At 51.1% G+C, this 27,777-nt stretch overlaps 2 protein-coding genes across 2 annotated transcripts in view; one reads left to right on the top strand and one right to left on the bottom strand.

Annotated features, from left to right (window-relative positions):
* LOC112863134 (kinesin-like protein KIF28P) overlaps nt 1-18,228 on the top strand; it is an 81,230-nt gene extending 63,002 nt beyond the window's left edge. Inside the window, exons 12-23 of the mRNA XM_086693469.1 lie at nt 509-563; nt 1,996-2,119; nt 3,491-3,635; nt 4,969-5,087; nt 5,580-5,687; nt 8,699-8,973; nt 10,115-10,249; nt 11,200-11,366; nt 11,833-11,939; nt 12,173-12,332; nt 12,868-13,016; nt 17,642-18,228. Coding sequence (XP_086549595.1) covers nt 509-563; nt 1,996-2,119; nt 3,491-3,635; nt 4,969-5,087; nt 5,580-5,687; nt 8,699-8,973; nt 10,115-10,249; nt 11,200-11,366; nt 11,833-11,939; nt 12,173-12,332; nt 12,868-13,016; nt 17,642-17,794 — 1,697 coding nt within the window. The 3' untranslated portion in view covers nt 17,795-18,228. The remainder of the gene's footprint in view (nt 1-508; nt 564-1,995; nt 2,120-3,490; nt 3,636-4,968; nt 5,088-5,579; nt 5,688-8,698; nt 8,974-10,114; nt 10,250-11,199; nt 11,367-11,832; nt 11,940-12,172; nt 12,333-12,867; nt 13,017-17,641) is intronic.
* Nucleotides 18,229-20,585: 2,357 nt separating this feature from the next.
* SCCPDH (saccharopine dehydrogenase (putative)) overlaps nt 20,586-27,777 on the bottom strand; it is a 39,209-nt gene continuing 32,017 nt past the window's right edge. Inside the window, exons 10-12 of the mRNA XM_086694404.1 lie at nt 23,819-23,930; nt 22,731-22,812; nt 20,586-21,210 (exon numbers count right to left, since the gene is read on the bottom strand). Coding sequence (XP_086550530.1) covers nt 21,105-21,210; nt 22,731-22,812; nt 23,819-23,930 — 300 coding nt within the window. The 3' untranslated portion in view covers nt 20,586-21,104. The remainder of the gene's footprint in view (nt 21,211-22,730; nt 22,813-23,818; nt 23,931-27,777) is intronic.

Below are 27,777 nucleotides of genomic sequence, written 5' to 3'. Positions count from 1 at the left end.
TTGTTTATCTATTCAGTTGTTGGAAAACAGCATCTGTATTGTAGTAACACGAGGCTTTCCGCACCCCGGCCCTGGGCACACCCGGACAGGAGAGGGCTTGCACTGGATGCAGGTAGGGCCCGGGTGTGGGGTGGCCCCCGGGGGGAGCCGGCGTGGTGCTCTCGGTGCTGTCCGGGTCCGTCACTGCACAGACCAGGACCTTCCCTGTGGCCGGGCTGCAGCATATCTCCTAAGCCCCGGACTCGACAGTTTCTTCCTCCAGAATCCCCACGAGTAAGGTGGAACTTGTAAAAAGTTAGGCAGCCCACAAAAAAAGGGCAGAAAGTAAAACAATCATCCGTAAGGCCAGGTGGCGTCCAGGTACTTACGACTGAAAATCCTAGCAGCAAAATCCCTTCACACGATCCTCTTGGAGAGGCAACGGCCCTACCCAAGCATCAGACACGTTCGCTTGTTAAGGTCAAATCCTGACAAAGTTTGAAAAGAAATTATCCTAATTCTTTTCAAGGCTCATGTGATGCCGGTCGGGCCGCTTCAAACGCCATCCACCTTCAAGGTTTGGGGTAAGTTGACGTGAACCGTCTTCGTCCAAGAATTGTGACCACTCATTCCGCGGGAGGTTCTCAACATTTGTCTGGGCCTCGCCGGGTGGGGCCACAAACCCTGCAGGACAAATTCCCAGGCCGTCCTCAGGGACCCGCTCGGGGCTTCTGGAAGGAAGGGCTTTCCTGCTCCCACTGAAATCCTTCCCACCGCACTCACTTTGCTTCCTGGGCTCTGACGTCGGGAGGAAGGGAAGACCCGTTGCTAGACCCCCGTATGGTGACTCAGCACAAGGAGACACAAGTGGACGAGGCCAGCAAATGAAGACAGTGAAGAGAGAGCCCACCACAAGGGGCCCACGTCCTTCGTGGTCTTAACCACCGAAAGCAATAGCATCCTCAGCTCTCTGCCCTCAGAGCCCTCACCAACTGGACGAAGGGAAAGCCCAGGCTTTGGGTGACCCCTTCTGCAAGAGGAGGCCCTGTGGAACCCACGAACTCACAGCCGTCTCCTACCTCCGTGGCCTCTCTGCTCTTCTCCCCAGTTCCAGGGTGTCCTGATCGCCCACAGATTTCCAGCCTGTAGGCTCAATCAGCTTGCCGACCAGTCCCCCTGACGTACCTCAGCCCTTCGGCACCAAAGCACAGGGACAGGAGGGGAGGGGGCATGCCCTGACTGGGGAGGGGGGGGCAGCTGACATGGCTTCCCCCTGCACCGCCAGCCTCTGGACCCCTTCTCCTGACTCTTCCTGGGAATTCCCCTCGTCTCCCTTTCCAGACACTTCCAGTGGGGACCTGTAGATGGCCAAACTCCAGATGAGCTGAGGGTATAGCCTTTCCCATGGCATCCCTGGGCCCCACGCACACAAGGATATGGACGGACAAGTGTCTCAACACGCAGAGCCTTCCACAGCAGCCAAGGAGTCTAGGAACATTCTAGAACAGTTAGGAAGCTGGTCACTCAGGGCAGCCGGATGATGTCTAGGGGGCCGCCAATCTGACACTTCTGACATCTGTCCCCCAGTCTTTAGCATATAAAGTCTGCCGTTGTATCATGGAGACCCAGAAACCACTCTGACCTTCTCTGTGGCATGTACGTTATTATCTGTCAGCACTGGTCACCTGTCCCAGCAACCCTCTGAAACATCTTTCTTTCCATTTCCCCACCACTCAGTCTTGTGGCCCGTGAGTCTTGGAGGACCCCAGCGATGACCCTGCCTATGCGGGCTCCTTGTAGCTGTTGGCCCTCAGCGGGTGCTGGTACTGTGGCTACGAGAATCGCTTTGTGGTCCTTCTCCGGCTCCTATCTACCCCGACCCCCTTGAGCCGCTTCCGGCCACCCTGCAGCATCCATAGGTCTTACTTACGCGTGCGAGTGGGGAGCAACCACCAAAACCGTGTGCCCTACAGTCACAATTATTTTGGCTACCTAGACGACCTCTTGTCTTTTTAGAATTTCAGATAAACACGCTTCCTTCACAAATTTGGATGGGAAGGTGACGGTCACGCCACACAGCAAATGCAAAGTTGTCGTTAACGGGGTGCCCATCGTGACCAAGACAAAGCTGCAGCATTTGGTAAGCTTTCCTGCCTGGCCGCAGAATTTCCGCAGTCCCACCGGAGAGCCAGGAGAAGGGGTTCCCGTGAGGTGCCCCAGGCCTCCACGCCGTGGCAAGCACCGGGCAGGGTGGGGGCGCCAGCCACCCCATGTCCCCCTGCTATGGCCGACATGGGTCACAGCTTGGGGTCGGGAGATCTGATATTAACCCACTGTGTGTTCCTGCAAAAGCCACTTCACTCCTCGGGAATTCATCTATACATTGCTTTTAAGTTTATTTATTTATCTTGAGAGAGTGAGAAAGAGGGCAAGCAAGCAGGGGAGAGGCAGAGAGAGAAAAGCAGAGGGAGAATCCCAAGTAGCCTCTGGGCTGTCAGCACAGAGCCCGACGTGGGGCTCAAACCCACAAACCGAGAGACCACGACCTGAGCCGAGATCAAGAGTTGGACCCTTAACCGACTGAGCCCCCCAGGTCCCCCATCGGGACTTAATAAAACAGAGATGAGTGAACTAGAAGTCCACCAAGACCCTTTCCAGCTCTGACATTTCATGATATCTTAGACTTCTTAAAAGATCTGCCATTGGGAGGGACCACGCGGCACCTCGCAAACACTAGGCACCCTGTCTCCTCCGCACACCCCAGCCTGGCTCCCCATGACCACAGGGGCTCCCGCCAGCCTCCCTGCTGCCCAAGCCCCTCTTCAACCCATTCTCCACACTGTAACCACAGAGAGCCTTCTAGACAAGCTATTTGGATTAGGCCACGCCCTCCTGGAAATCCTCAGTGGCCACCCTTTCAGGGCCCCTGTGTGAGCTGCCTCATCTCACCGCCACCTCCCGCCTCACTGCTCTGCACGAAGGTCACACGGACCTTCTCCTGATTGTTCAAAACACCCCTGGCTCTGTTTGGCCGCAGCCTTCTCTGCCTTGCCGAAACTGACCACCTTTGAAGTCGTAAACAGCGCACCTTGAGAGAGGACCGCTCTGATCCCCAGTGCAAGTGAGGCGCCCGTATTGTACCTTCTGCAGAAGCACCCCCATTTCATTCAAGCATCTCTCTCAAGCTATCGTACCGTCTGTCTATAAAGTCCTAGAGGGGAGGGCCCGGGTCTGTTTGGTGCCCACTGGGGTCCGCAATGTCTGATGGAGAGTCGGAGCTCCGTGTGGGATAAAGGAAGAAATAAATGAAAGCATGCACACAAAAGCAAAACGTCCATCTCTTCCTCTGCATTCAGGGGTCTCTTCCCTCTCTGGGGACCTCGTGCAGGGTTTGTGATTTACCACGGCTGGACTGCCCATGGGGACTTGGTCCCCCCTGGAGCAGGCTGGTGCCACACCCCTGCTCTCTGAGGGCAGCGTGCTCCCGCTGAACCTCCCGTCTCCTCCCTAGGACCGCATTATCCTGGGATCCAACAGCGCCTACCTCTACATTGGGTTTCCATCAGAGCGAGGCAGTGAAGACCTGACCAGGTTCGACTATGACTTCTTCCAGCTGGAGAGAGCAGCTGCGGAGGGAGTGAGTGTGGACAAGCTGGGTGAGCAGCTCAGGGCCCTGCCTTCCAGCATTTTCCACTGATCTAAAAGCAACTGCTTTCACTGTGTGCTCTCCTACTTTCCCTAAGAAAATAACATCTTGTTTCAAAGGAAAATGTTTAGAAAGTTAAATTAGGATTTCCATATTGTAGAGTGAGCACATGTCAAAGATTTATTAAACTATTTTGTTAATAAACGGAGAGGAAGGGGCGCCTGGGTGGCTCCGTCGGTTAAGCGGCCGATTTCGGCTCAGGTCACGATCTCGCGGTCCGTGAGTTCGAGCCCCGCGTCGGGCTCTGTGCTGACGGCTCGGAGCCTGGAGCCTGTTTCAGATTCTGTGTCTCCCTCTCTCTGACCCTCCCCCGTTCATGCTCTGTCTCTCTCTGTCTCAAAAATAAACATTAAAAAAAATAAAATAAAATAAACGGAGAAGAAGGCGATAGATACAGTTGACCCTTGGACAACATGGGTTTGAACTGTGTGGGTCCACTTATACACGGTGGTGGTCTTTTTGTTTTTTTATAAACACAGCACAGTCCTATAAATGTATTTTTTTCTTTCTTATGACTTTAACATTTTCTTTTCTCCAGCTTACTTTATTGTAAGTATATAATACATAGAACATACAAAATATATGTTAATCATCTGCTTATTGGTAAGTCTTTGGACCAACAGAAGGCTATCAGTAGTTATGTTTTGGGGGACTCAAAAGTTGAATGGATTTTTGACCGTATGGGGCGTCAGGGCCCTAACCCCTGCATTTCCCAAGGTTCAACAGTAAAGCACAAGAGGGAAGAACACTGAAATAAGACTGAGTTAGACAAAGCTGGTTGATGGTTTTGGGGGCAATAATCTTCTGCTGGACAAAAGTCATTTTAAATTGCGAATCTTCTACAAATCATCTCACGGCTCAGAGTCCAGGCTCCAATCAATAGCTGAATGAGTGCACACGGGTACATCCTCCTAGGGAACCAGAATCCCTACATGGGACTCTGCTAGGACCTTTAATTTTTTTAACGTTTGTTGATTTTTGAGAAAGAGACAGAACAGGAGCTGGGGAGGGGCAGAGAGAGAGGGAGACACAGAATCCGAAGCAGGCTCCAGGCTCTGAGCTGTCAGCACAGAGCCCGACGGGGGCTCGAACCCACGAACTGTGAGATCATGACCTGAGCCGAAGTCAGATGCTCAACCAACCGAGCCACCCAGGAGCCCCATGTAGACATTTGGTGAACCATCAAATAACTGAGTACATAAGCATATAAATAAACCCCTTCGTGGCTGACAAGTCTCCCAGAACCAGTGACCAACCTTCACCGGGACCCTGCTGGTTTCCAGGGGCTGCGAGCCACGGCGATGGGAAAGCAGACCCCGGCATGCTGGCGGTGTTCCAGGACTACGTCAGACTGATGCCCCTGGTGGCAGAAGCCAATCAAATGGGCGAAGAGCTGAAGAAGGTAAGGGCTGGAAGACGGAGTAACGCTGGGTCTGGAAGGACCTCAGGGAACAGGGTCCACGGCCCCTCACCCCCACCGCCCCAGCCGGCTTTGCCGTACCGGTGAGGGCACAGGGCCTGGAGAGGTGAGGGGCTCCACCCAGGACCCCGCAGCGAGCCAATGACAGAACCCAGGCCACCCCCAGGCCTCAGCAGTCCCGGCCGCCAGTGCCATGCCTACCATGGCCCCCACGGCCCTCCAGGCTCCCAGACCGATGCTTGCTTGCCAGGCCACCCCTCCCAGGTTGCCCTCCAGAAAGGGCTTCCCTGGGTCCAGGACCCTGAAGCCTTCTAGCCACAGAGAAGACCTGAGCAGGGGGTGGCCCCCCGGTGACACAGGATCCGATCCCCAGGACACGTTCAAGACACTTCTGCGTGTTGGGAACGTGCAAGGAGAAGGAAATGGCGAGGGCGGTGTGGGCTGTGCGCTCAGCGAGAAGGGTCCCCCTTACAGGGACTCAGAATGGAACTGAAGGTGAAGAATTTAGCGGCTTCAGACTCCAGGGGCCACGAGCTACAGAAGGAGGTCATGGTGAAGGTGACCAACCAAAGGACCCGCGAGGTGAGGATGCCTCTGGGGACGGGGTTTCTGAGGGTTCTCACGGGGACAGAGACTGTCCTGTGGAGACCCCGTGAAGGGCACTGCGTGTTCCCAGTGTGAGCTGGGCTCTGGGGACAGACTCTGGGATGGAACCCCCTGCCTCCCCCACGTTTCTCTCCTGGTCCTCTCTCCCACATGGCACCAACCCTGGGATCGCTCCCAACCACCACTCTCCATTTATTTATATTTTTTTAATGTTTATTTGAAAGAGAGAGAGAGAGAGAGACAGGTTGAGCATGTGCGAGCCGGGGAGGAGCAGAGAGAGGAGGCCGCAGAGGATCCCAAGCAGGCTCCGCACTGTCCGTGCAGAGCTCGACGCGGGGCTCGAACTCACGAACCGTGAGATCAGGCCCTGAGCCGGGGTCGGACGCTCAACCGACCGAGCCACCCAGGCGCCCCTCCCTTTCCGCCTGGTCTCTTCCTCTGACCGGCGCCGAGGTGGCCTCCCGTGTGTCCCCTGGCGTGGGGTGAAAGGGCAGAGGGGTGTCAGTTCCTTCGTGTTGCTACGACAACACCACAGCTTGGAGGCTGGGAGCAGAGGTCGTGGCACAGGCACATTTGGTATCCGGTGAAGGACACCTTCTCGCCGGGTCCTCACGTGGCGCTAGGGGCCGGGGAGCACTGAGGCCCCTTTCATGAGGGCAGTGAGTGCATTCATGAGGCGTCCACCCTCACGGCCCCGCCTCCTCGTCCCAGCGCACTGAGGGTCAGGCTTCAACGTACGGTTTGGGGGGACACATCTCGTGACTCAGGAGGGTTTCCTGGGAGACCCCCACCCTGGGAAGTCCACCTTGACTTCTGCGCGTGTCCCACGAGCCCTTTGGAGCTGAATCCTCAATGCGTGTGCGACCGTGATTTTGCCTTTTGCGTTTTCTGGAAGGAGCCATCAGGACAAAGGAGCTCTGGTGACCCAGTACTTTGCCTCTGGGGCCAGGCGCTCCGCCAGGGTTTGGTTTGGCCATTTCCTACTGTCTTGTCAGACCTCGTTTTAAGGAGATTTCATGTTCCTCTGTGTTTCGTTGCTCATTATAGTTTAAGGTGAATTGAAAAGGATCTCGTTCAGCCTTTCCTATGATTAGCAGAAACCGGGTTCTCTTTTCAGGGGCTGCGCGCTAATTGCTTTTATGGTGATGTCGCTCCCTTTCCTCTCTCCTCGGGCAGAGACTAAGCTTACTGATCCGTCATCTCCAAGGCTGTCCGTTTTTACCTTCCGAGTGGATCAGTGGCCTCTCCCCGGATGAAGTTACGCCTTCCCCGGGGGCCTCGGAGATGCTGGCAGTCCCTCGGCCCTTCCTGGAAGGTTTCGTGTGTGAGGCTGGGAAGGGCGAACAGCAGCCTCGGCACTTTTGTGGCGGTCCGCCTCGCAGATGTTCGCCCTAGACCGCTGGACCGTGCGCGCACAGGGCGGAGACGGGACCCCCCCCAGGCCACTACGTGTGACCGACGAGAGACACGTTGGGGGCGATTCGGGAGCAAGCCGGGGCTTGTGAGGACAGGGAGGGTCTCAGCCCTGACTTCTCAGCGGAGTCTGTGCAACAGGCTTCCGGCCTGGGAGTCTCTGTGCTCGGCTGAGGCCCCGCGGGGGACGGGAGGGTCAGCAGAGACCCCTGCCGGTCCCGCAGAGCCCCGCTGAGCTGTCACAGGGCCCAGGGCGCGCTGTCCGCCAGGAAGGATGCAGAGGACTGAGGACGCCGATTCCCACCGTCTTGGTGCCCTAGCCTCAGGGCTTGAAAAACCCACCTGCTGGAGCTCGTGCTGTGCTCTGCCAGGGTCAGGTTCACACGCAGTCTTTACCCCGCCTCTCGGGGGAGAGGACGGGTTTCACTTGAGGCAAAGAAGGAAAGAACGAAGTCTTTGTAGTGTCTGGAGGGGGATCTTTTTCTTCGAAGGCACGTAACACTCAGAGGGACAGCAACACATCGGTTGGCTCCTTGTGCCCCATCACCTCACCGTATGTCCTCTCAGCAGCCCTGTCCCTCACTCAGGGACAGACAGCGGCAGGTTCTCGGGGGGGGGGGGGGCGTGAGCGCACACACGGTCACCTTACGGCCCCGCCCGGGCCTCCCTGTGCCACGAGCGAGGTGCTGGCACAGCTTTCCTTTCTGGGGGCCTGAGGGTCTGAGAAGCTGTTTCCTTGCTTCTTGAAGCTTCCAGAGGCCCCCGCTTTCCTGGGCTCCATTGTGCTCCATTTCCAAAGTCAGCCACTTGGCGTCTCCCTGACTCCCCTTCCGTCACCGTCTGACCATCTCTTCTGCCTCCCCCTTCCACAGTTAAGGTCCATGTGAGGGCGCCTGGGTGGCTCAGTCGGTTGAGCCTCCGACTTCAGCTCAGGTCATGATCTCATGGTTTGTGAGTCCGAGCCCTGCGTCGGGCTCTGTGCTGACAGCTCAGAGCCTGGAGCCCACCTCAGATTCTGTGTCTCCTTCTCTCTGCCCCTCCCCCACTTGTGCTCTGACTCTCTCTACCTCTCAAAACTAAATATAAAAAAATATTTTAAAAAAAAGGTCCATGTGGTTACACTGGACCCACCTAGACAGTGTGAGCAAATCTCCCCATTTTAAGGTCAGCTGATAAGCGAACTTCATTCCACCTACAACCATAATTCCCTTTTCCACATAAGGTAACATGTTGGCAGGTTCCAGAGACTGGGACACAGACATCTTCGAGGGCCGCTCTTCTGTGTTCCCTGAGTCCCAAACCGTCATCTCTCCTGGGACAGTGTATTGTTTGATCCCTTCGTTATCTCCTCTAAGTTATTAGGGCCCAGCAACTCAGGAAATGCTGGAGCCACGGGTCAGGAACGAACGTGGACTCCTGGGGGACCTCACCGCAAAGCTAGGCTTGACGAGAGTGTTAGGGTGTCCTGGGTGCCCCAAAGCCGGCCCATCTGGGGAAGCATGCTGGGAAAAGTCATGGGAACGAACTGTGAGCAGGGGAAATCCAATCCCGGTGACCTATCTTTGTGTTCGTAGGTGTGGATCTGGTCAAAAGCCAAGTTTATCAACAGGAAATTTCTCATGGAGGAACTTTACCAGCGCTTTCTGGATGGAGAAGACAGCCACGTGGCTCAGGAAGATGACCCCTTCTGGGACCCTGTCGAGGTTGTCCACTTGGGCTCAGCCCACATCTGGCTCCAGTCGCTGGCCTACTCCATGAAGCTGGAGGAGCAGGTGGAGTTCATGAACTGCGAGGGGGAGGAAGAGGCCGTGGTGCACGTCTGCGTGACTCCCTGCTCCCCGGCGGGACGGTGGGTGTCCCCCCGGCCCGGCCCGATCCTGGCAGAAAACTCCCAGCATGCCTGCGCTCTCCTGGATGAGCCGGTCAGCACGGTGTCCCCGAAGAGCTCATTCAGTCACGATTTGGCCCCAGCAAATCTGATTTTTGCCACGGCGGCCAAATCGGCGGGCCCGGAATGTCTCGGGTCCTCGCTGATGCGGCCCGAGGGCTGGAAGAAAGCAGAGTTTCCAGCTCGTCCCTTCTCCATCCATGGTATAGGCTCCCATGGGTTTTCTGTCCCTTCCCTCAAGGCAGGGACTGAGGTGTCTTCGTTCCCTGACGTGGCCTCCTTCTGAGTTGTTCGCCGACCTTCTGTGGGGACGGGTGTTGCTATAACTCTGCTGCACTGCCCTTCACCGTCCTCTCAGGGACCCCCTCTCTTCCCTCTCTCTAGGCCATGGGCAGTCCACAGCGTTTTCACAAAAGCCCAGGTCTCTCAGCAATTCTAAGCAAAGAGGCGGGCAGGCGGCGGTCTGGTCTGGGTGTGAGGTGCTCTTAGGCACCCGGGACGGCCTCCCTGTCTTTCTGAAGAGGGAACCAGCTCAGGGCCGCGGGGTCCTGGCACCCAGAGACCAAGCTGACCATCGACTCACTGTCTTTACTGGGAGTCTCAGCAACTTTCTGGTCACTTGGCCACCTCGGGCTTCTCGGCTGCCGGACGGTTTCTCTCTCGTTGCAAATTCCTAAGGCACATTCTAGCTTATAGGCTCGATGCGAGGTTGACGTGACAGACGCCCCCTGTTGGAAAGCTGTCCAAACTGGTTTGCGTACCTGTAAGGCTGGAGTTGACTCTGGACTGTGCAGAGCTCACCAAGGAAAGGGTCGCCTTGAGAGGCCGCATCCTCTACCCCACTGGGAACCCGCCCGGGGCTCCAGGGCTGGGTCGCGTATTACACGAGGCGGTTACGTTGCGGTCTCTTCCTCCAGGAGGCTGGGAGCTTCTTGAATGCTTGTTGCGTGAACACACTCCACGGCTGGCAACGCTCCTCGTCTTTTCTTCAGAGAAGCTGGCCATATCTCGAGGAGTCTCAGGAGTGCCCTTTGACGACACGACCCTCACCTGCTCGGGCCCCGGCCGATCTGTGATCTGCCCTGTCCTCCTCTGTTCGCAGAGCGTGCGGTGAGGAGGACGTGGTTATCGACCCTTCGGAGCTGCTGGGCAAGAGGATGGACTTCCAGGTTGGCCTCATGCGGTGCCTTGGGGTCAAGTGGCTGAAGGAGGACGCAGAGCGAGGCATTCAGATGGGGTACCGGCTGCGCACACACCCCCCACCTCGTGGGCCTTGGCGGGCGGGAGTCTCTCTTGGCGCTTGAAAAACGAGTTCATCACGAAATTTTCATACGTTTCTCTGCTTGTTCAACCCCAAAATGCCTATTTCCCCATCGGTTAATAGAAGTCCCACATCCTTCTAGGCTGCTGGACTGAAAGCCACGTTTATTGATCCTCGGTGATTGAAGCAGTGGTCAGACATTCTAATTATCTGATAGAATATCAAGGGAAGCTGTACTCTCTACGTAGAATCATGGTTTTTTTGTTGTGTTTTTTGTTTTTTGTCTTTTTGAGTTGGAAATGAAAGGACTGTTATCACAATATGGAAGAAACACCAGATAGGCCTAGTCAGGCTAAGAGACGGTAAGAGATTAAGCAATAAAGAAAGGGAAACTTTGAAGGACAAAACCCAAAACACCACCTCATGTGGAATATTAACAATTTTAGGGGCGCCTGGGTGGCTCAGTCGGTTAAGTGTCTGACTTGGGCTCAGGTCATGATCTCACAGTTCGTGGGTTCAAGCCCCGCATCGGGCTCTGTGCTGACAGCTCAGAGCCTGGAGCCTGCTTCGGATTCTGGGTCTCCCCCTTTCTCTGCCCCTCCGCTGCTCACACTCTGTCTCTCTCTCTCTGTCTCAAAAATAAACATCAAAAAATAAATAAATAAAATTAACAATTTTAGATGATCAAAGTAGAACGTATTTCTCAAAATCCATTTCCTTTTTGCTAGACATTTAATACTGTCCATGTAGTGATGCTACTCGTGTTAAATACTGGAAATGTTGGGGGGTGGCAAGCATGAGGATCAATTTCAGGTCATCTCGTATCAAGTAACCAAGCCAAGCCATCATTCTTTGGCTCATCTGATCCATTTCTTTGTAAATGTGTCCCTTCTGGCTTGGAATTCTGTTTTATGTTCTTTTCTCAGGTACAGAATTTATGACCTTTCAAGCACTTTCTATACCAAGCCTGTATGGAAAATGGTGAATCCCCAAATAGAAGAAACTGTCCAATTTACAGCCTTAAATGCATCTCAGGAGTTTCTGAATTATTTACAAACAAACGCTCTCATTGTCGATTTATGGGGTCTTCAAGGTACCACGTTTGCTTCCTCTTTTGCACGATGCATTCTTCAATCAGATATCACGTCAATATATCTAGGGTTGCCAAGGATGTGGAGGAGGGAGGGGGTCAGGGTCTTAATAGCCCAGGGCGGTCTTCTCCTGGGTCCCTGGGCTCTAGTCCACAGGGGATTGAATGGCTTAAACCTCTTCATGTAGGGGCACCTGGGTGGCTCAGTTGGTTAAGTGTCTGCCTCTTGATTTCGGCTCAGGTCACGATCTCACGGTTCGGGAGTTCGAGCCCTGCGTGGGGCTCTGCGCTGATAGTGTGGAGCCTGCTGGGGATTCTCTCTCTCCCTCTCTCTCTGCCCCTCCCTTGCTGGTATTCTGTCTCTAAATGAGTAAATAAACAAAGAAACATACATTTAAAAAAACTCTCTTCACACAACACTGGGCCTGGAGGTGTTTCTTTCCTTGATGGTGTCTCCCTCACATTACAGAAGGCTGCGCCCAGCTGGACTGCCCTCAGTCGGACCTCATGGTCACAAGTGAAGGCCACATCATGGTGGACACCAAGAAAATGTCCACGCTGATGGATCCAGGCCAGGTGTGCCCATTTATGTGACATTCAAACGGGCATCGCACATGACAGCTGCTTAGGGATCATCAGTGTTCCTTCCACTTAACAAATGTTTTCCTTATTTACTGCTGTGTTCCCCCAGGGGCTTCAACCCTGCTCACCACACCCTCACCCCCACCCCATCTAGGGGGGTAAAACTGCCAGTCCCGAAGGGTATGCAGATAACCCCGCGAAAGGCTAACCTGACATGTTTTTTGTAGACGCCATCAAATCAGATATCGGAACTCTACATGAAGCTGCTCAAGTTAGAGCAGGAGACAGAGCTGCTCAGAGACACCAACAGAGCCCTGAGAGAAGAAAACGTGTTTCTCAAACAATCACTTGAGAAGGTCGGTTCTACTCAACAAGGTGAGAGGCTACGTAAGTCTTGCTTAAGTTTCTCTCTAAACGCCTACGTTTGAGATGGATATTTATATATATATATATATTTTTTTTTTTAATTTTTTATGTTTATTTTTGAGAGAGAGAGAAAGAGATCAGGGGAGGGTCAGAGAGAAAGGGAGACACAGAATCTTCAGCAGGCTCTAGGCTCCAAGCTGTCAGCACAGAGCCCAAAGAGGGGCTTGAACTCATGAACTGTGAGATCGTAACCTGAGCTAAGGTTGGATGCTTAACCAACTGAGCTCTGAGATGTGTATTTGTATTTCAAAGAAATTTACTTTTTAATGAATTGATCTATATCTTGTTTCATAAAAAAAAAAAAAAAATCTGAGAATTTTTTCCCCTTCTGCCTGGATGTGTCTCAACCTGTGCTTGATAAATGCTGGTGTAGATTGCCACCAAAATAAATATGTACATAGAGACTTGGGAGAGCAGATGTTGAAATAAATGTTCTGTCTCCTCACCACCTCAGCACATAAGCCTTCCAACACCCTGAAGCTAACTTGGATGGCAGCACACCCTCCAGCAGCCAGAGAGATGAACCAAATGTACACTCGGCCAGCCAGCTCCGACAGAGAATTTGCCAAAGCCCTTAAGCTGTTCTACCACAGCATGAACCAAGCAAGAGGGCAGCTTCTCCGACTGAGACAAGAGAAACCTCCTGTAAGTAACCAGAATCCTGGGAGCAACAGGGTTCTTCTTCCATTAGATTTAGGCATTGGAAAGAACTGTATTTCTTTTTAATTTTTTAATATTTACTTTTGAGAGAGACAGAGCATGAGTGGGGGAGGGGCAGAGAGAGAGGGAGACACAGAATCCGAAGCAGGCTCCGGGCTCTGAGTCATCAGCACAGAGCCCGATGCGGGGCTCGATCGCACGAACCGTGAGATCATGACCTGAGCCGAAGTCGGTCGCTCCACCGACTGAGCCTCCCAGGCCCCCTGGAAAGAACCGCATTTCTTGAGCTGGGGGATGTGTGTGTTCAACAAGAGAGCAGGCGGAGGCCTGAACAGTGTGTCCGCTGCTCTCCTGGGCATCCGTCTCTGCTCTTGCTTTTTTATTCAAGTGCACTGCTGGCTGTTTCCAGGTAGTGATATTCATTGGCTTTATGACTTACACAGTATCCCAGAAACACAGGTTTGGCTTACTGTTATATAAACCAAATAAATACAATTCATCACACTAAAATGCTAGAGGAGGTGCCCCGGGTGGCTCCGTCGGTTAAGCATCCAACTCTCGATTTGGGCTCAGGTCACACATGATCTTGCACACCGTTTGCGGGTTCAAGGCCCGCTTGGGATTCTCTCTCTGCCCCTCCCCTGCTCACATGCTCACTCTCTCTCTTAAATAAGCATTTTTAAAAAAAAGATACTATAGGAGAAAAAGCAAGGTTACTTCAACAGAATCAGAAAAAGCAGGTGACAAAATTCAGCATCTTGCCATGATAAAAACTCTTAGCATATTAGGAATAGAATGGACATCCCTCAATCTGAGGAAGGCAGACTTAAGCACAGAGCAAGCATGATCCCTAATGGTGTAGCGCTGGATGCTTTTTTCCTTTTAATCAGGAAGAAGTCAGGGATGCTAGCCAACTTGACTTCTGTGTGACACTGTACTTGAGCACGAAATACAGGAATAAAGTTGAAAAGGGGAAAAAGTAACAGCAACAATAGCATATGTTCACACAACACTTACTACGTGCTTTACAGTTACTCAATTCTCACAGCCCGATGTCGTCGGTACCATCATTAGCGTTATTTTACAAATGACGGGTCTAAGGCACAAGACAGGTTAAGTAACTTGGGTGAGGACACAACCAGTTGACTAGCAGGACCAACCTCCAAACCCAGCAAGGGTCCCTCCACAGTCTATGTTCTCTCCTACTACCCCATGCTGCCTCTGTTATTATTCTCAGATGACCTGTGTATGCAAATTAAAACCCCAGAAGAATTTATAAATTACTAGAATGACAAAGTTGCTGGAAAGAAAATCGTATATATATACACACACACACACACACACACACACACACATATACATTTGTTTTGTTTTGAGAGAGAGAGAGAGCGTGCACGGGAGGGGCAGAGAGAGAGGCAGCGAGAGAATCCCAAGCAGGCTCCGCACTGTGAGCGCAGAGCCCGATGTGGGGCTCGAACTCACAAACCGCGAGATCGTGACCTGAGCCAAAGCTGGACGCTTAACTGACTGAGCCACCCAGGCGCCCCAAGAAAATCAATATTTAAACATTAACTGCATTTGAGGGGTGCCCGGGTGGCTCACTTGGTTGAGTGTCTTACTCTTGATTTCGGCACAGGTCGTGCTCTCATGGCCCGTGGGCTCCAGCCCCGTGACAGGCCCCGGGCTGACAGTGCAGAGCCTGCTTGGGATTCTCTGTCTCACTCTCTGCCCCTCCCCTGCTCTCTCTGACTCACAATAAATAAGCAAACGTTAAAAAAAAATTAACTGCATTTGAATATAACAGCATCCAACAGCACTGCCTTGTGTAAAAGATGCCATTGATCATTGCATCAAATCCATGAAGTACTTAGGCCTATAGCTAACATAAAACTGTGTTATAAAGCCCGTAAAACTATGGCCTGGTATGGAGAAAATGTTGAACTTCGCTTGAGAGATGTTAACGAAGATCTAAATAAATGGTGAAACGTGCTAGGTGTCCACGGTTTGGAAGATTTGCAATTGCAACTCTTTCGAGTCCCCCTGAGAGTCACTGTAACCCAACCAAATGTAACGGGATCTGACGAGATGATGCTATACTTGAGATGGGATTGCGAAAGCAAAGAACAGCCAAGACCCAAACACAAGCGTAGGAAGCCTCGCCCTACCTGATGCCAAGGCTTAGTTTAACGCTATGGTAATAGACAGCAAAGTATCAGCCCCAGTGCGAATAAGGTAACCAAAGGAGAAGGACAGAAGGCCCGGAAATAGATTCACCCAGGACCAGAGACACGCTATGTGACCGATGAGGGACTGCGGTGAAGGCAGCAAGGGTGGATTTTACAACAAACGGTGCTAGAATTAAGAATACATACCGGGGCGCCTGGGTGGCTCAGTCGGTTAAGCGTCAGACTCTTGATCTCAGCTCAGGTCACGATCTCACAGTTTTGTGAGTTCGAGCCCCGTGTTGGGCTCTGTGCTGACAGTGTGGAGCCTGCCTGCAATCCTTTCTCTCTTCCTCCCACTCTCTCTCTCAAAATAAATACATAAACTTTAAAAATTAAAAAAAAAATGCATACAAATGCATTCCAAAATGAAATTGGAATCTTATCTAAGACTATAGCCAGAAACCAATTTCAGGTGACAACTAAGCACCCAACCGCAAAAGGTAAAAAGCCTAGAGATGATCATGACCTTGCGGTGACAGGACAGGAGAAAACACCCGGCTGTCAAGGGAAACACCGATAGACGCACCTGTACTAAATGGTACACTTTGGCCCAGATACCAAAATAAAGGCAAAAGAGGCCAGGAAAGGTTATTTACACACAACACGTTTAACATGTAATGAACTAAGATCCAAAGCAAAGAACTATACAAACCAAAAAGAAAAACAGCCCAACAGAAAAAAAAAGGAAAAAAAAAGGCCAATAGATACATCAAAGGGTGCTTAACCTCTTGAGTAGTTCGGGAGACACTAATTGAAACCACAGTGAAACGGTATTACAAGCCCACCATGCTGGCAAAACTTAAAGGTCTAAAAATACCCAGCTGTGATGACGGGATGAAGCAACAGAAACCCATGCATTGCCGGGAGGAATTTAAATTGGTTCGACCACTTAGAAAAAAAATTTTTTGCCGCTTACCTAATAAAAGTGGGAAAATGCATCAACCCTAGAAGCCTGCGACTCAGCTCTTCGCAGAGTCAGCTGGTTCTGCAGAGGATTCGGCCCCAAGGCCCCCAAGCAGTGGTTCTCAAGGGTGGTTCCCTGCTAGCAGCTCCAGAATCATCTGGGGTCTTAGAGGTCCAAACCCCAGGGCCCCTGCCAGACCTGCTAAACCAGAGCCCTGGAGTGAGGCCCAGGAGCCCGTGCTTTAACGAGCCCTCCAGGTGATTCTGCCTTGAACTGAAGTCCGAGAACCACCTCACTAGGCTCTCAATGCACGGATTTGTCTCCCACGTACTAGGATGGTTCTAGTTATACACCATTCTTGAGAGAATTGAGGAAATAGTCACTCGGACCATTTCCTATTCTGTGGTTCAGACGAGGGACCGGCTGAAAAATTCTGCAGAAACCCACGCCTGTATGCCCCAGCTGCTCTTAATCCCTCCCTCCTCCATAACAACCCGGCACCGAAAACCCCAGCGGAAGAGAGGTCAGGGAAGCCCCGCCCCCCCGACCGGGGAACCCTAGCCACAAGCCAGTCGATGAATCTCAGCACCACGCGTCAGCGCTGACTTCCAAGTCCACCAAAGATGCCATCCAGTAGGATTCCGTAAATGGACAGGAAACGGGCAAAATATACGGTTCAGGCTGCATTCCAGGTGGCACAAGAAAATGATGATCACGGAAGTCAGGCTAGTCGTGGTTGTTCCTGGGGGAGAGAGGGTGTGACCTGCGGAGGTCTGTGTTGCGTAGGTGTATTCCCTTCAACACATTAAGGGTTCTCGTGTGCGCCTGTCTCTCACAATTGCAGAGAAAGAAAACCTGATGAGGGGAAAGACACTGTAAACAAGGCTAAAAAAAAAAAAAAAAAAAAAGCCACACCCCATTTGTATTGTTTTTCATCACAGAGTAGTATTCAGAAAATATAAACGACGACGTTTAAGAGAAAACCAGGATGGAAAACACACTGGAAGCAATGGCCTAAGTATCCGAGCTGCCATCTCACTAGTGATCCGGGAACCACCTGCAGGGACGCTCGGTGCCCTCTGCCCGCTCCCGGCTCGTGAGCGCGGTCACCCTCCGCTCCACTGTCGCACGCGGGCACTCGGGCCCACCCGCGCCCCTGCACCTGCCTCCCCGGGGCGGGGCCCGCAGCAGGCAGCCCACACTCCGCTACCGACGGGCGCACCCCCACCCCCACCCCCGCGCGGTCCTTGGCAAACCCCAGAACTCCCCCGGTATTAAAGGCATGCGGGTCATTCCGATCTGAATGAGCCCTTCTCTCCAGCAGCAGCAACCGAAGGCCGGGCCGGCGGCCTTCTCCACGCTGGACAGGCCCCCAGGGGACTCACCACCTCTGCCGGCAACTTTCCGACGACACTCGTCGGCAGAACTTCCGGGCACCCCACTGAAGCTGCTATCCTCTCCCCCCGTTCCTTCATTTCCAGGAGGAAGATGAAATGCTTCGACCGTTCGTACAGCAACAGGCACAGAGGTTAAAGGACTTGGGAGACGTGCTGGAGTCCAGCTTGCGGAGGCTGAAAAACGATGTCGCCGTCATCGTGAAAAAGAAGAGGGCGAGTTTGCCGCACGCAGAATAGCGCGTACGCAGCCGCTGACAACCCCTGAGCTCTGGGCGAAGCTCCCCCGCGCAGCCTGATTAACTCGGCTACCAGAGCTGCGCTTGCGCTGTGGGCTCAACGCACTCCAGTCATTTCTTGTGCCGCTTCTGTCCTTCAGTTTGATTTACCGTCACGTAGAGATGAATCCACACGCAGGGCGAAGGTGGGCTGGGAGACAGGAGGTCTTGGGGGTGGGTGGTTAGCAGTCTGCGCGCTGGCCCTGGACTGTCTGGGGCTCAGTCCTCTCATCTGTCACTTCCCGACTGTAGCTGGAGGCAAACGCCCCCTGCCCCCCTCCAGCCTCTGTTCCCCGTTAGGCGGAAATGAGAGCAGCACTAACTGCAGATGGGTAACGGATGCAAAGCACCTGTAAAGCACTTAGCACAGCACCCTGGGCTGGGAAAAGCACTTAGAATAGCACCCGGGGCTGGGAAGCACTTAGCACAGCACCCTGGGCTGAGAAAAGCACTTAGAATAGCACCCGGGGCTGGGAAGCACTTAGCACAGCACCCTGGGCTGAGAAAAGCACTTAGCTCAGCACCCGGGGCTGGGAAGCACTTAGCACAGCACCCCACAAACCAAAGCAGCTGATAAGCATCTGCCACTGATATTTTGATGGTAAACAGTTTGAAAGTTCAAATAAAGCTGTTGTGATGAATTTCTTGCTGTCAGACCTGGAGACTTAACAGTTATTTCAAGCCTCTCCTTTGGTATCCTTGCTCTGAAAACAACCACTTATTTTGCCTTCATGAGTTTATCTGAAAATGGTTCAGTGCTGCATCGTGGACCCACGCGATGCGGGTCCGCAGGGCCAAGGCTGAGACCTTCGGGAAGATCTCCCGACAGGTAGTCGATCTCAGGTGATCCTGGTTCCGCAAAGAACTGCCGGGTGGGTCTCCACCGCCGAGGGCTGACGCACTGGGCGCTCCGGCGGGGGTGGGGAGGGCTGTAGAGAGACCTCCTGTGGCCAGAGAGCCCCTACTGGTACCAGCAGCACTAAGGATACTGAGACTCCGTGAGCATGTACGTGTGCCGGGCTCCAAGCTACGTGCTCAACGCATTAGCCCATTTCACTCATTACCATCCTATGAGTTTGGCACAGTTATCTCCCCCGTTTTGAGGTTTTACATAAGCAAGGCCTGTGCAGGCCTCTGAGTGAGCAGAAGTCTGCAGGCGGCGTTCTGGACCACCGTGCCCTGTGCACAACTGTCCCAGGTTGGGGCGGCGGGAGGGAGGCTGGGCTGATTTGTGTAAGAAACCAGGACGGAGGAAATAGACGTGACAGCCCCAATCCTTGCCCCCTAAAGTATGAAGTTAGGGCGATCAAACAGGATGAAACAAACTCTATGGCAGGCCAGCTATCAAGGCCTCCAAGAGGAGACTCCCAGAAGCAGGGAGTCTGGGCTGGTGATTTCTGCTTAATACTAGGAACCAGGGGCTAATCGAGGAGGCCTGGGTGGGGAACCAGGGGCTCTGGGGCAGGACCAGTGTACGCACAGCAACTAAAAAGTAACCTGAAACAGTGAAGCCCAAGTGTGGAGCTCTGCGTGCTGATGGCCGCAGGGACCGGGTCTGCAAAGCAGCAGGGAATCCTGGAAAGCCTGGCAGAGAGGCCGAGGGAAGCAGGAATGGCTAATACCTCGTGGACTGAGCCTCGGCGTTCTTTGCCAGTTTGCAGAAATAATTGCAGAAGTAACAGGCTTTCTGCAAAAGGGTGGCTGGAGGAGCCTCAAGGTTTAAAAGGATACTCTGGGGGTGCCTGGCGGGGGGGGGCTTAGTCAGTTAAGCATCTGACTTCGGCTCAGGTCATGATCTCACAGTTCATGAGTTCGAGCCCCACATTGAGCTCTATGCTGACAGCTCAGAGCCTGGAGCCTGCTTCGAATCCTGTCTCCCTCTCTCTCTGCCCCTCCCCGACTTGCACTCTGTTTCTGTCTTTCAAAAACAAATAAACGTTAAAAAAAATTTTTTTAAAGATAATCTGTATGAGACACACTTGTATCTCAGGCTGGAGGAGGCCCACGCAGGTTGTGCGCACCAGCATCCACCTCAGAGCAGGACACAGCCCACACACCGCGAAGCTGGAGAGAACACCTAACAACGTGCAGCCTCCCCCAGCGGGTCCCAGATGCACATCTAACCCGGATCAGTCGGCTCCAACCTGCAGACCCCCGGAATACAAACTGCTGGGGGCCGCTGCGGACCCCAGCGTCGTTCTAGGATTCTGACACGTGGCCACTCTGTTGCTCCTGAACACCTTCCTGATTTGGGAGAAGATAAGAACTTAGTTCAAGGTCCCCCAAATTAGGGCAGAGCTGAGGGCAGAGGATGGGCAACACCCACACCGCCAGCATGAATCTCCGTGTTCACTTAGGCGCCCTCTTCTGTACAGGTAGCACAGAAGGGCTGCTCAACACCATTAATTCTCCTCTCGATACCACGCTTCTCCCTGCAGAGCAGAAGCTTCATGAAGGCAGCGGCTGCCCTCTTCGTGGCACAGAGCCCCGGGTATGTGTTTATTTTACGCTTATTACAAAAGGAAAAGTCTCTGCCTTATTTTAGGGCTTCAGAAGACAACCTGGTTAAATACAAAAAATAAACAGGAGAAAAATCCTGGTTAGGCGGTGAAAGTGGGTGGAAACTTACCAGCGATACCCATGAAACCAATCACAGGTTCGGAAGCAGAGAAAGCAGCGGCACAGGCGAGACCACTTGGGGGGGGCGTGTCTGCCACCACCTCAAATACTTAGGTCCAAGCACAAAACCACCGTTCCATCGACAACCCTTTATTATTCAACTTAGGGAATAGTCAAAAACTCAGTTAGTGTGGATGGGCGAGAAACTAGGCTAACATAGCAAAAAGTGCGTTTTCCTTTGGCAAAGGCCCAAACAATACGTAGAGACACTCATCAGAAGGGGAGATCCCACTCAAAATCAAGGTGAGGAAAATAGCAGTTACTGCCTTACAGTAACACCAGCCTGAGTGCCTCATGGGGAGTCTGTCAGCAACACAGATCAAGACACCCCCCCACCCTCTAGTCCGCCAGCTGACTTATAAGCATTGACGATGAGCTCTTCGATGAAGAAGTCAAATATCGGTTCTGTTCCACGAGCAATAAAATCACAAAGTCAACAAAGATTTGAAATTTAGGGCAAGCTAGTACAATTTCCTGCTTTTAATGTGCACGTATTTTAGATCTGACAACTTTTTCACGTGTAGCGTTTCAAATTTCAAACAAAAAAGCCATGAATTCATGCATGTCCTGCCTTCAGTCAATTCTTCCAACGTCTAGACTTCAGAGCTGCTGATGACGCTAAATTCCATGCCACGTTGGTTGAGTCTGTCAATCAACTTTGTTCTGAAGAAGGCGGCTCCTGGGGTGAAGACCCCGCCCCTGTAAGACAGAACAAGGAAAACAGTGCCCAAGGCCGGTCTCCAGGCCTCCCCTCTGCTAGCGTGACCCGCTGGAGAAGCAGCTATTGAGCCAGCAGAACTCCTGAAACCGTTGTTCCCTCATGGACACGTTTGGGTTCCATTCTGAAAATGAGCCAACGAACAAAGGAGCTACAAAATCGGGACGAAGCTAGCAGCCCCAGCAAACCCGTCCAGACTGGCCCAGCCCCCAGGACACGGCTGTGTGCTCGAGGGGCAGTGAGGGCCATCAACCCAAGGGACTCCTGCTGCTCATAAAGCCAGTCCTCGGAGTCAGGAGGATAGAAAAAGGACCTGAGTGAAATAAACTTAGGCAATAAATTATTATGAAAGCATAAATAAGGCTTAAACTGAATGGAAGAAGTTTCTTTAACTATAATGACTAACATTTTAAAAAATACGTTAAATATTTTCAAAGGGTATAGAGTTGACGCTTGAATAACATGGGTTTGAACTGCGTGGGTCCACTTACACGTGATTTTTTTTACAGTGTAGTACTATAAATGTACTTTGTCTTATGATTTTCTTAACATTTTCTTTTCTCTAGCTTGCTTGGTTGTAAGAATGTAGTATAATATATGTTAACAGTAAGCTATTAGTTAAGTTTGGGATGGGTAGTTAAAGGTTACACATGAATGGGGTGCCTGGGTGGCTCAGCTGGTTGAGCGTCCGACTTCGCCTCAGGTCACGATCTCACGGTTTGTGAGTTCGAGCCCCACGTCGGGCTCTGTGCCGACAGCTCGGCGCCTGGAGCCTGCTTCGGATTCTGTGTCCCCCTCTCTCTCCATCCCTCCCCCACTCACACTCTGTCTCTCTCTCTCTAAAATAAACAAACATTAGAAAAAATTTTTAAAAGTTATACATGGATTTTCGACTGCCCGGGGGGGTCAACTATAGAATTATTTGAAAAAATCTAATGAGACTTCGCTTTATACACTGTTTATGTCCGTCACTTAATACCGTTTCGGGTCATATCTACATTTATTTGTTTCTGAGTTTGCGGGCCTATGGCTCATTTGTAACGCTGGCCTACTTCTACAGAACAGTTAAAGGCTCCAGTGACAGAGCCCAATCGATAATCATCTAGCCAGCCTGCCATGAATGAATCCACACATGGTATCAGGGCCGCCCATGGCCAGCTGGGTATCATCAGCACTGACTAGAGGCTCCTGATAATACTATTTAACAACGAGGGCCTTTATAGCGTAGCTGACTCCAGACCTGAGCTGTTTTTGCAAGGAACTAAAGTCAACTTACGTGACTCTCATACTTCCTGTCTCCTCTCATTTATCTATCTCTGCACTGTTCTCAGAGGCCACTAAGACACGGTCCTTCTTACAAATTTAATTTACCTCTATCTTTGGTTCAAAGGGAACGTGCATGCTTATGTGCAGACCCACTGCCTGAAAACAGCATCAAAAGAAGCGAAAATATAACGCGGATGAAAAAGGCCTCTTCGAATGAGAAGAAAACCAGACTTACATGCTAGGAAGATCAGAGGCGTCATTTAGAAGAGTCATAGCTGCCTGGACCATGGCTATGGGGGTAGCCACATAGCCAGGCTCTGCGGAAGACAGATGATCGAAGAAAGATGTTAATGCATTCGGCAACACTCAAAAATCAAATGGGAGGTTTTATTCTGACACTTGATTTTGGCTCAGGTCAGGATCGCACAGTTTATGGGTTCAAGCCCCACATCGGGGCCCGCGATGACAACGCGGCACCGGCTTAGGATTCTTTTTCTCCCCCTCCCCCACTAAAGCTCACGCTGTGTCTCTCAAAATCAATAAACTTAAAAAAAAAAAAGATTCAACTTTTTAAAGAAAAACAACTGAGTAACTTTAAAAAGTTTCTAAGCAAGGGGAACCTCAATGTTTACAGTTCGGTCAAATAATAAAAATACAGTCAATTTATCTTAAGAAGCCTGGTGGGAATTTGAAAAGAAGGCAAGACACAACGATATCTTTGCCATCTGGCTTGACTGAAACTGCAAAGCAGACCCCCTTTGATCTACCAGAGGTGGTGGTAATTACACTTATAATTAGGCTGTAATTCACAAGCAGAAGTGTCTCCGCACCGCTCTGTAAAATTGACAACGAAAGTTCTTGAGCTTTTTTGGGTGACAGACCCTTTTAGCCACCCATCAAAAGCCTGCATCCTCCCCAGGAAAACGCACATAGCACACACATTTTACAAACAATGTAGGGCTGTTCAAAGACTGCAAAGAAACCTTGGCCCACAGCTTTATGTTACGATTATACTGCTTTAAAATGACCCTTGAGTAGGAGAATATATATCAACCAGCCCCTTTTCTTATCAATATTAAAATATGCTGTTCAGAATTATTAAATAATACTAAAAAAGAAAACCAGGGGGAGGGATACACTAACACAATTAGATTATAACAATGTCAATCCTTCCTTTAACAGAATAATTTATATTGTTACTTAAATAACTTGTGCAATTTATTTCTAAAATAATTAAGCTCTAAGAAAAAAATATCATAATACTGCTTTATACCTTAGGACAACGTAAAACGCCCCAGCACTCTTATGTCATATGTGAAATACCTGGTCCTTTCACCTGAGTACAAATTCTGGTATTTGGTTTGCCCTTCTCGGGACCAAAGCCTTGGCTGTATCCTTGACCAAAGAACCTCAATGTAAATGATGAGCCATCCATCTGAGGAAAAAGCAAAGGCCTTATTTATTAAAGATGTCATCTCCTTCCTAAACACAGTAAATATTCTATTTTGTATGAGACATTTTCAGCAGGTGAAGACATCAGTATTCTGCCGGAAGACCCTACCATCCTTGAAGCATGGGGCAAAAATCAGTTCTTTGAAGACACAAGTTTTGATGACGGGTGTGTTGCCAGGGGAGGGAGGTGGTGAGGAACTTGGATGCGGTACAAGTTCGGTTCCTAGGCTGTGGCCTACACAAGGACGGCACCACTGAAATAGTCGTTTCAGAGGACAAGCTGGAGGCAGTTTTTATTTTAGGACGGGGGTAACGGCAGAACATGATAATCTGGTTTCACACAGCCGTTTGAGGAGACAAGACAAAAACAGCCAACAAGTAGGGGCACCTGGGTGGCTCAGTAGGTTGAGCATCTGACTCTTGACCTTGGCTCAAGTCATGATCTCATGGTTGTGAGATTAAGCCCCACGTTGGGCTCCACGCTGGGCATGAAGCCTGCTTAAGATTCATTCTCTCTCTCTCTCTCTCAAAAAAGAACAACTAGCCAACAAGTAATGGGAATACAGGCCAGACAGAATTGACCCCCTTGGAGATATAAAAACCTGATTCAAAAAATTAAATTCTGTAGGACTTATCCAAGCATCCTTCACAATCACTAAATTTAGAAATAAGGTAACAGAATTCAGTTGTGGTCGACCAATTTTTATTAATGAGACATAATTAAAATATGATCCCTGTCTTTTCTGGAGCTGATAGTTTAGTGAGCACACACACACACACACACACACACACTCAGATCTAATAAAAATATGAGACATGAATTAAAAGATGCAGGACGAGTTCAAAGGAGGGCATTATTAGATCTACTGGGGAAAATGGGGCAGGGTTTTGAAATGTGTCCTGTCTCTCTCTCTCATGGAAGTTTATCACACAGAAAGGTAGGGTGGTTACCAGGAAGGAGAAACCATCAGTCAAAGGCAAGAAGGTATGTGGCATCACAGTGGACCGCAGTCTAACATGGCTAGAACACACAGTCCAAGAGGAGAGGGGTGGCACTCGTGTTATCAGAGGTGCAGACAAGGACAGACACACGTGCTAGCACGTGTCCCCTCCCCTGCCTGATCACAGCCTCTCAGGCTGGGCGCGTATTCACTGTTACAACAATTTTCAATATGGTCTCCAGGCTGCTACTATCGACTCAGCAGGATTGGCATGAAAATGAAACCCATCTGCCGTCCAGCACCAGATGATGAAGGACCTCACTCCTGCAGAGACGACTTCCATTCATTGGCACTCCAGGGGTGTGAACCAAAACCACGCAAATCTGACCTGGAACCCACCTACCTCCACCCCAGTGATCAAAACCTTGGCAGCACATTAGCATAACTGGCCTTTTAAAAAGCCCACTGTTCAGGCCACATTCCAGACCAAACAAACTTGAATCTCCGCCATCAGTTTGGGGCTCTTTCTCCAAGGTGAGAACCACTGCTCATATTTCCAGGCCCTGCTCCCATCTACTGCCTCAGAATGTCCTGACGCAGGTTCGGGACAAGTCTTTGGAAAAGCTCCCTGGGGGTGGGGGTGGGGGGTCCTGATCAAGTCCTAGGTAAGAATCACTGCACGTGCCGCAAGTCAGGGAACCAGGCTGAAGAAGGCGGCGACGAGGTCAGATCTGTCTTAGACTGTGCACAGTAGTGGGGACAAATACTTACAAATCACCCATCTGATAAGGGATTAATATCCATACACACGGACCACCAAAAACTCAACAACAAAAACGCAAACAACTAATTCAAAAATGGGCAAAGGACTTGAATAGGCATTCTCTGAAGGCAACCTACAAATGGCCAATAGGCACATGAAAAGATGCTCAACATCACTCATCAGGGAAACGCAAATCAAAGCCACAATGACATTTCACACCCGTTAGAACTACTATTAATAAAAACACAGGGGGCGCCTGGCTGGCTCAGTCAGTGAAGCGTGTGACTTTTGATGTCAGGGTCGTGGTTTAAGCCCCATAATGGGTACAGAGATTACAAAAAAAATAAAATAAAATAAATTAAAAAAAAATAAATAAATAAAATAAAATAAAATAAAATAAAATAAAATAAAATAAAATAAAATAAATGAACTTAAAAAACAACGGGGAAACAAGTGTTGGCAAAGGCTATGGAGCAACCAGCACGTCCATGTGCCATTGACGGGAAGATAACATGGGTCGGTGCGCTCAAAGGGTCTGATGGCTCCTCAAAAAATTAAAAATAGAATTACCATAGGATCCAGCAATTGCACTTAGGGATATTGACCCCAAGAACCGAAAGGAGGATCCTGAGGATATATTTATACACCCATGTTCCTAGCAGAATTATTCACGGTAGCCAAAGGGGGAAGTAACCCCAGTGTCTGTGGATGGATGAATGGAAATGTGGTACGTATGCACACGGTGTGTGTGTGTGTGTGTGTGTGTGGAGGGCATGTGGCAGGGGGGTCTGTGTGTGTGTGGTATGTGTGTCTGTGTGCACGCGGGTAAGGGGTGTGGGGGGGTTGTGTATGCGATATTGTGTGTGTGTGTGTAGGGGGTGTGCATGTGTGTCTCTTGTGAGTGTGTGAGTGTGTATGTGTGTGTGGTGTGTGTGAGAGTGAAAATGAACTACTATTCGTCCTTAAAAAGGAATGCAATCTGACACCTGCTACAACCTGGATGAACCTGGAGGAGGTCACGCTGAGTGCAATAAGCCAGTCACAGAAGCACAAGGACTGTGTGAGTCCACACGTACGAGGCACCGAGAATGGTCCAATTCAGAGAGGCAGAGAGGAGACCGGTGGTTGCCAGGGGCTGGGGGGAGGAGGAAAGGCGAGTTGTCGTTTAACAGGGACAGTTCTAGTTCTGCACGAGGAAAAGGCTTGGAGACGGGTGGTGATGGCTGCACAACACACAAATGTGCTGTGTGACCACACGAATTTGCATAATATGGATGTTTTGAATAACAATATAGATTTGATACCACTGAACGCTTAAAAATGGTTAAGATGGTAAATTTTATGTGCCGTTGGGGGAAGAGGGAAAAAGGAAGGGAGAGGAGTCAGAGCCTCGTAAGGCGGGGATGATGGGTTTGGAGCAAAATCTAGAATGATGCCTATGTCTGTGACTGGACAGATGACGGTGCCACCAACTGAGCTGGGAAGTAAAAGAAGACGGGAGTTTGGAGGAAAGAAGCTCAGATTCCGCCACCTTCAGTTTTCAGCAGCTGGGCGTGGAAGCTGGAGATCTCAGGGGGTCTGCTGACCAGGCGCAGGGGGAGAGGGGTGGGGGAGGCTGGAGCCCTGGGGGTGGTCCACACCCAAGGGTGCCGGGAAGGAGGACAGGCACAGAGCGGTCACCTGGACTCAGAGGCCAAGGGAAGCGGTATTTCAAGGAGGACAATAATGTCAAAGAAAACAGCGAAGAAGGGCTCAGCGCACTGAACCCACTTAGCAGTTATAAGAGCAGCGTGGACTCTGGCGAGGGGACCACACAGGGTGAGGGGAGCGCCCAGGACTCCTCCTTAGGTCGGCGTGTGTCTAGGATGCGGAGAAGGAACCCGTAGTGGGGCAGGTGGAGAATCACAGGACCACTGGGGTCACAGTAAAGGTGAAGACGCAGGCAGGTCTGACTCTAGCGCCCGCCACACCCTGGCCGCGTGACCTTGGGCGCACAGACCCGCTCTGATGACTTCCTCCACCGTAAGCGGGAAGACTGAATGCGATGTCAAGCACTCGGCTCTGTGCCCGCTGCACACAAGAAATGCTAGATTTAAGGAGCACGGGTGGCGGGACTAGTCCTGTGC

This window comes from Puma concolor, chromosome E4 (assembly GCF_028749965.1).
Source record: "Puma concolor isolate L17-30 chromosome E4, mPumCon1.1.hap2, whole genome shotgun sequence".
Taxonomy (NCBI): Eukaryota; Metazoa; Chordata; class Mammalia; order Carnivora; family Felidae; genus Puma; species Puma concolor.
The sequence above is the reverse complement of the archived record's forward strand: the minus strand, read 5'-3'. Positions and strand labels throughout refer to the sequence as shown.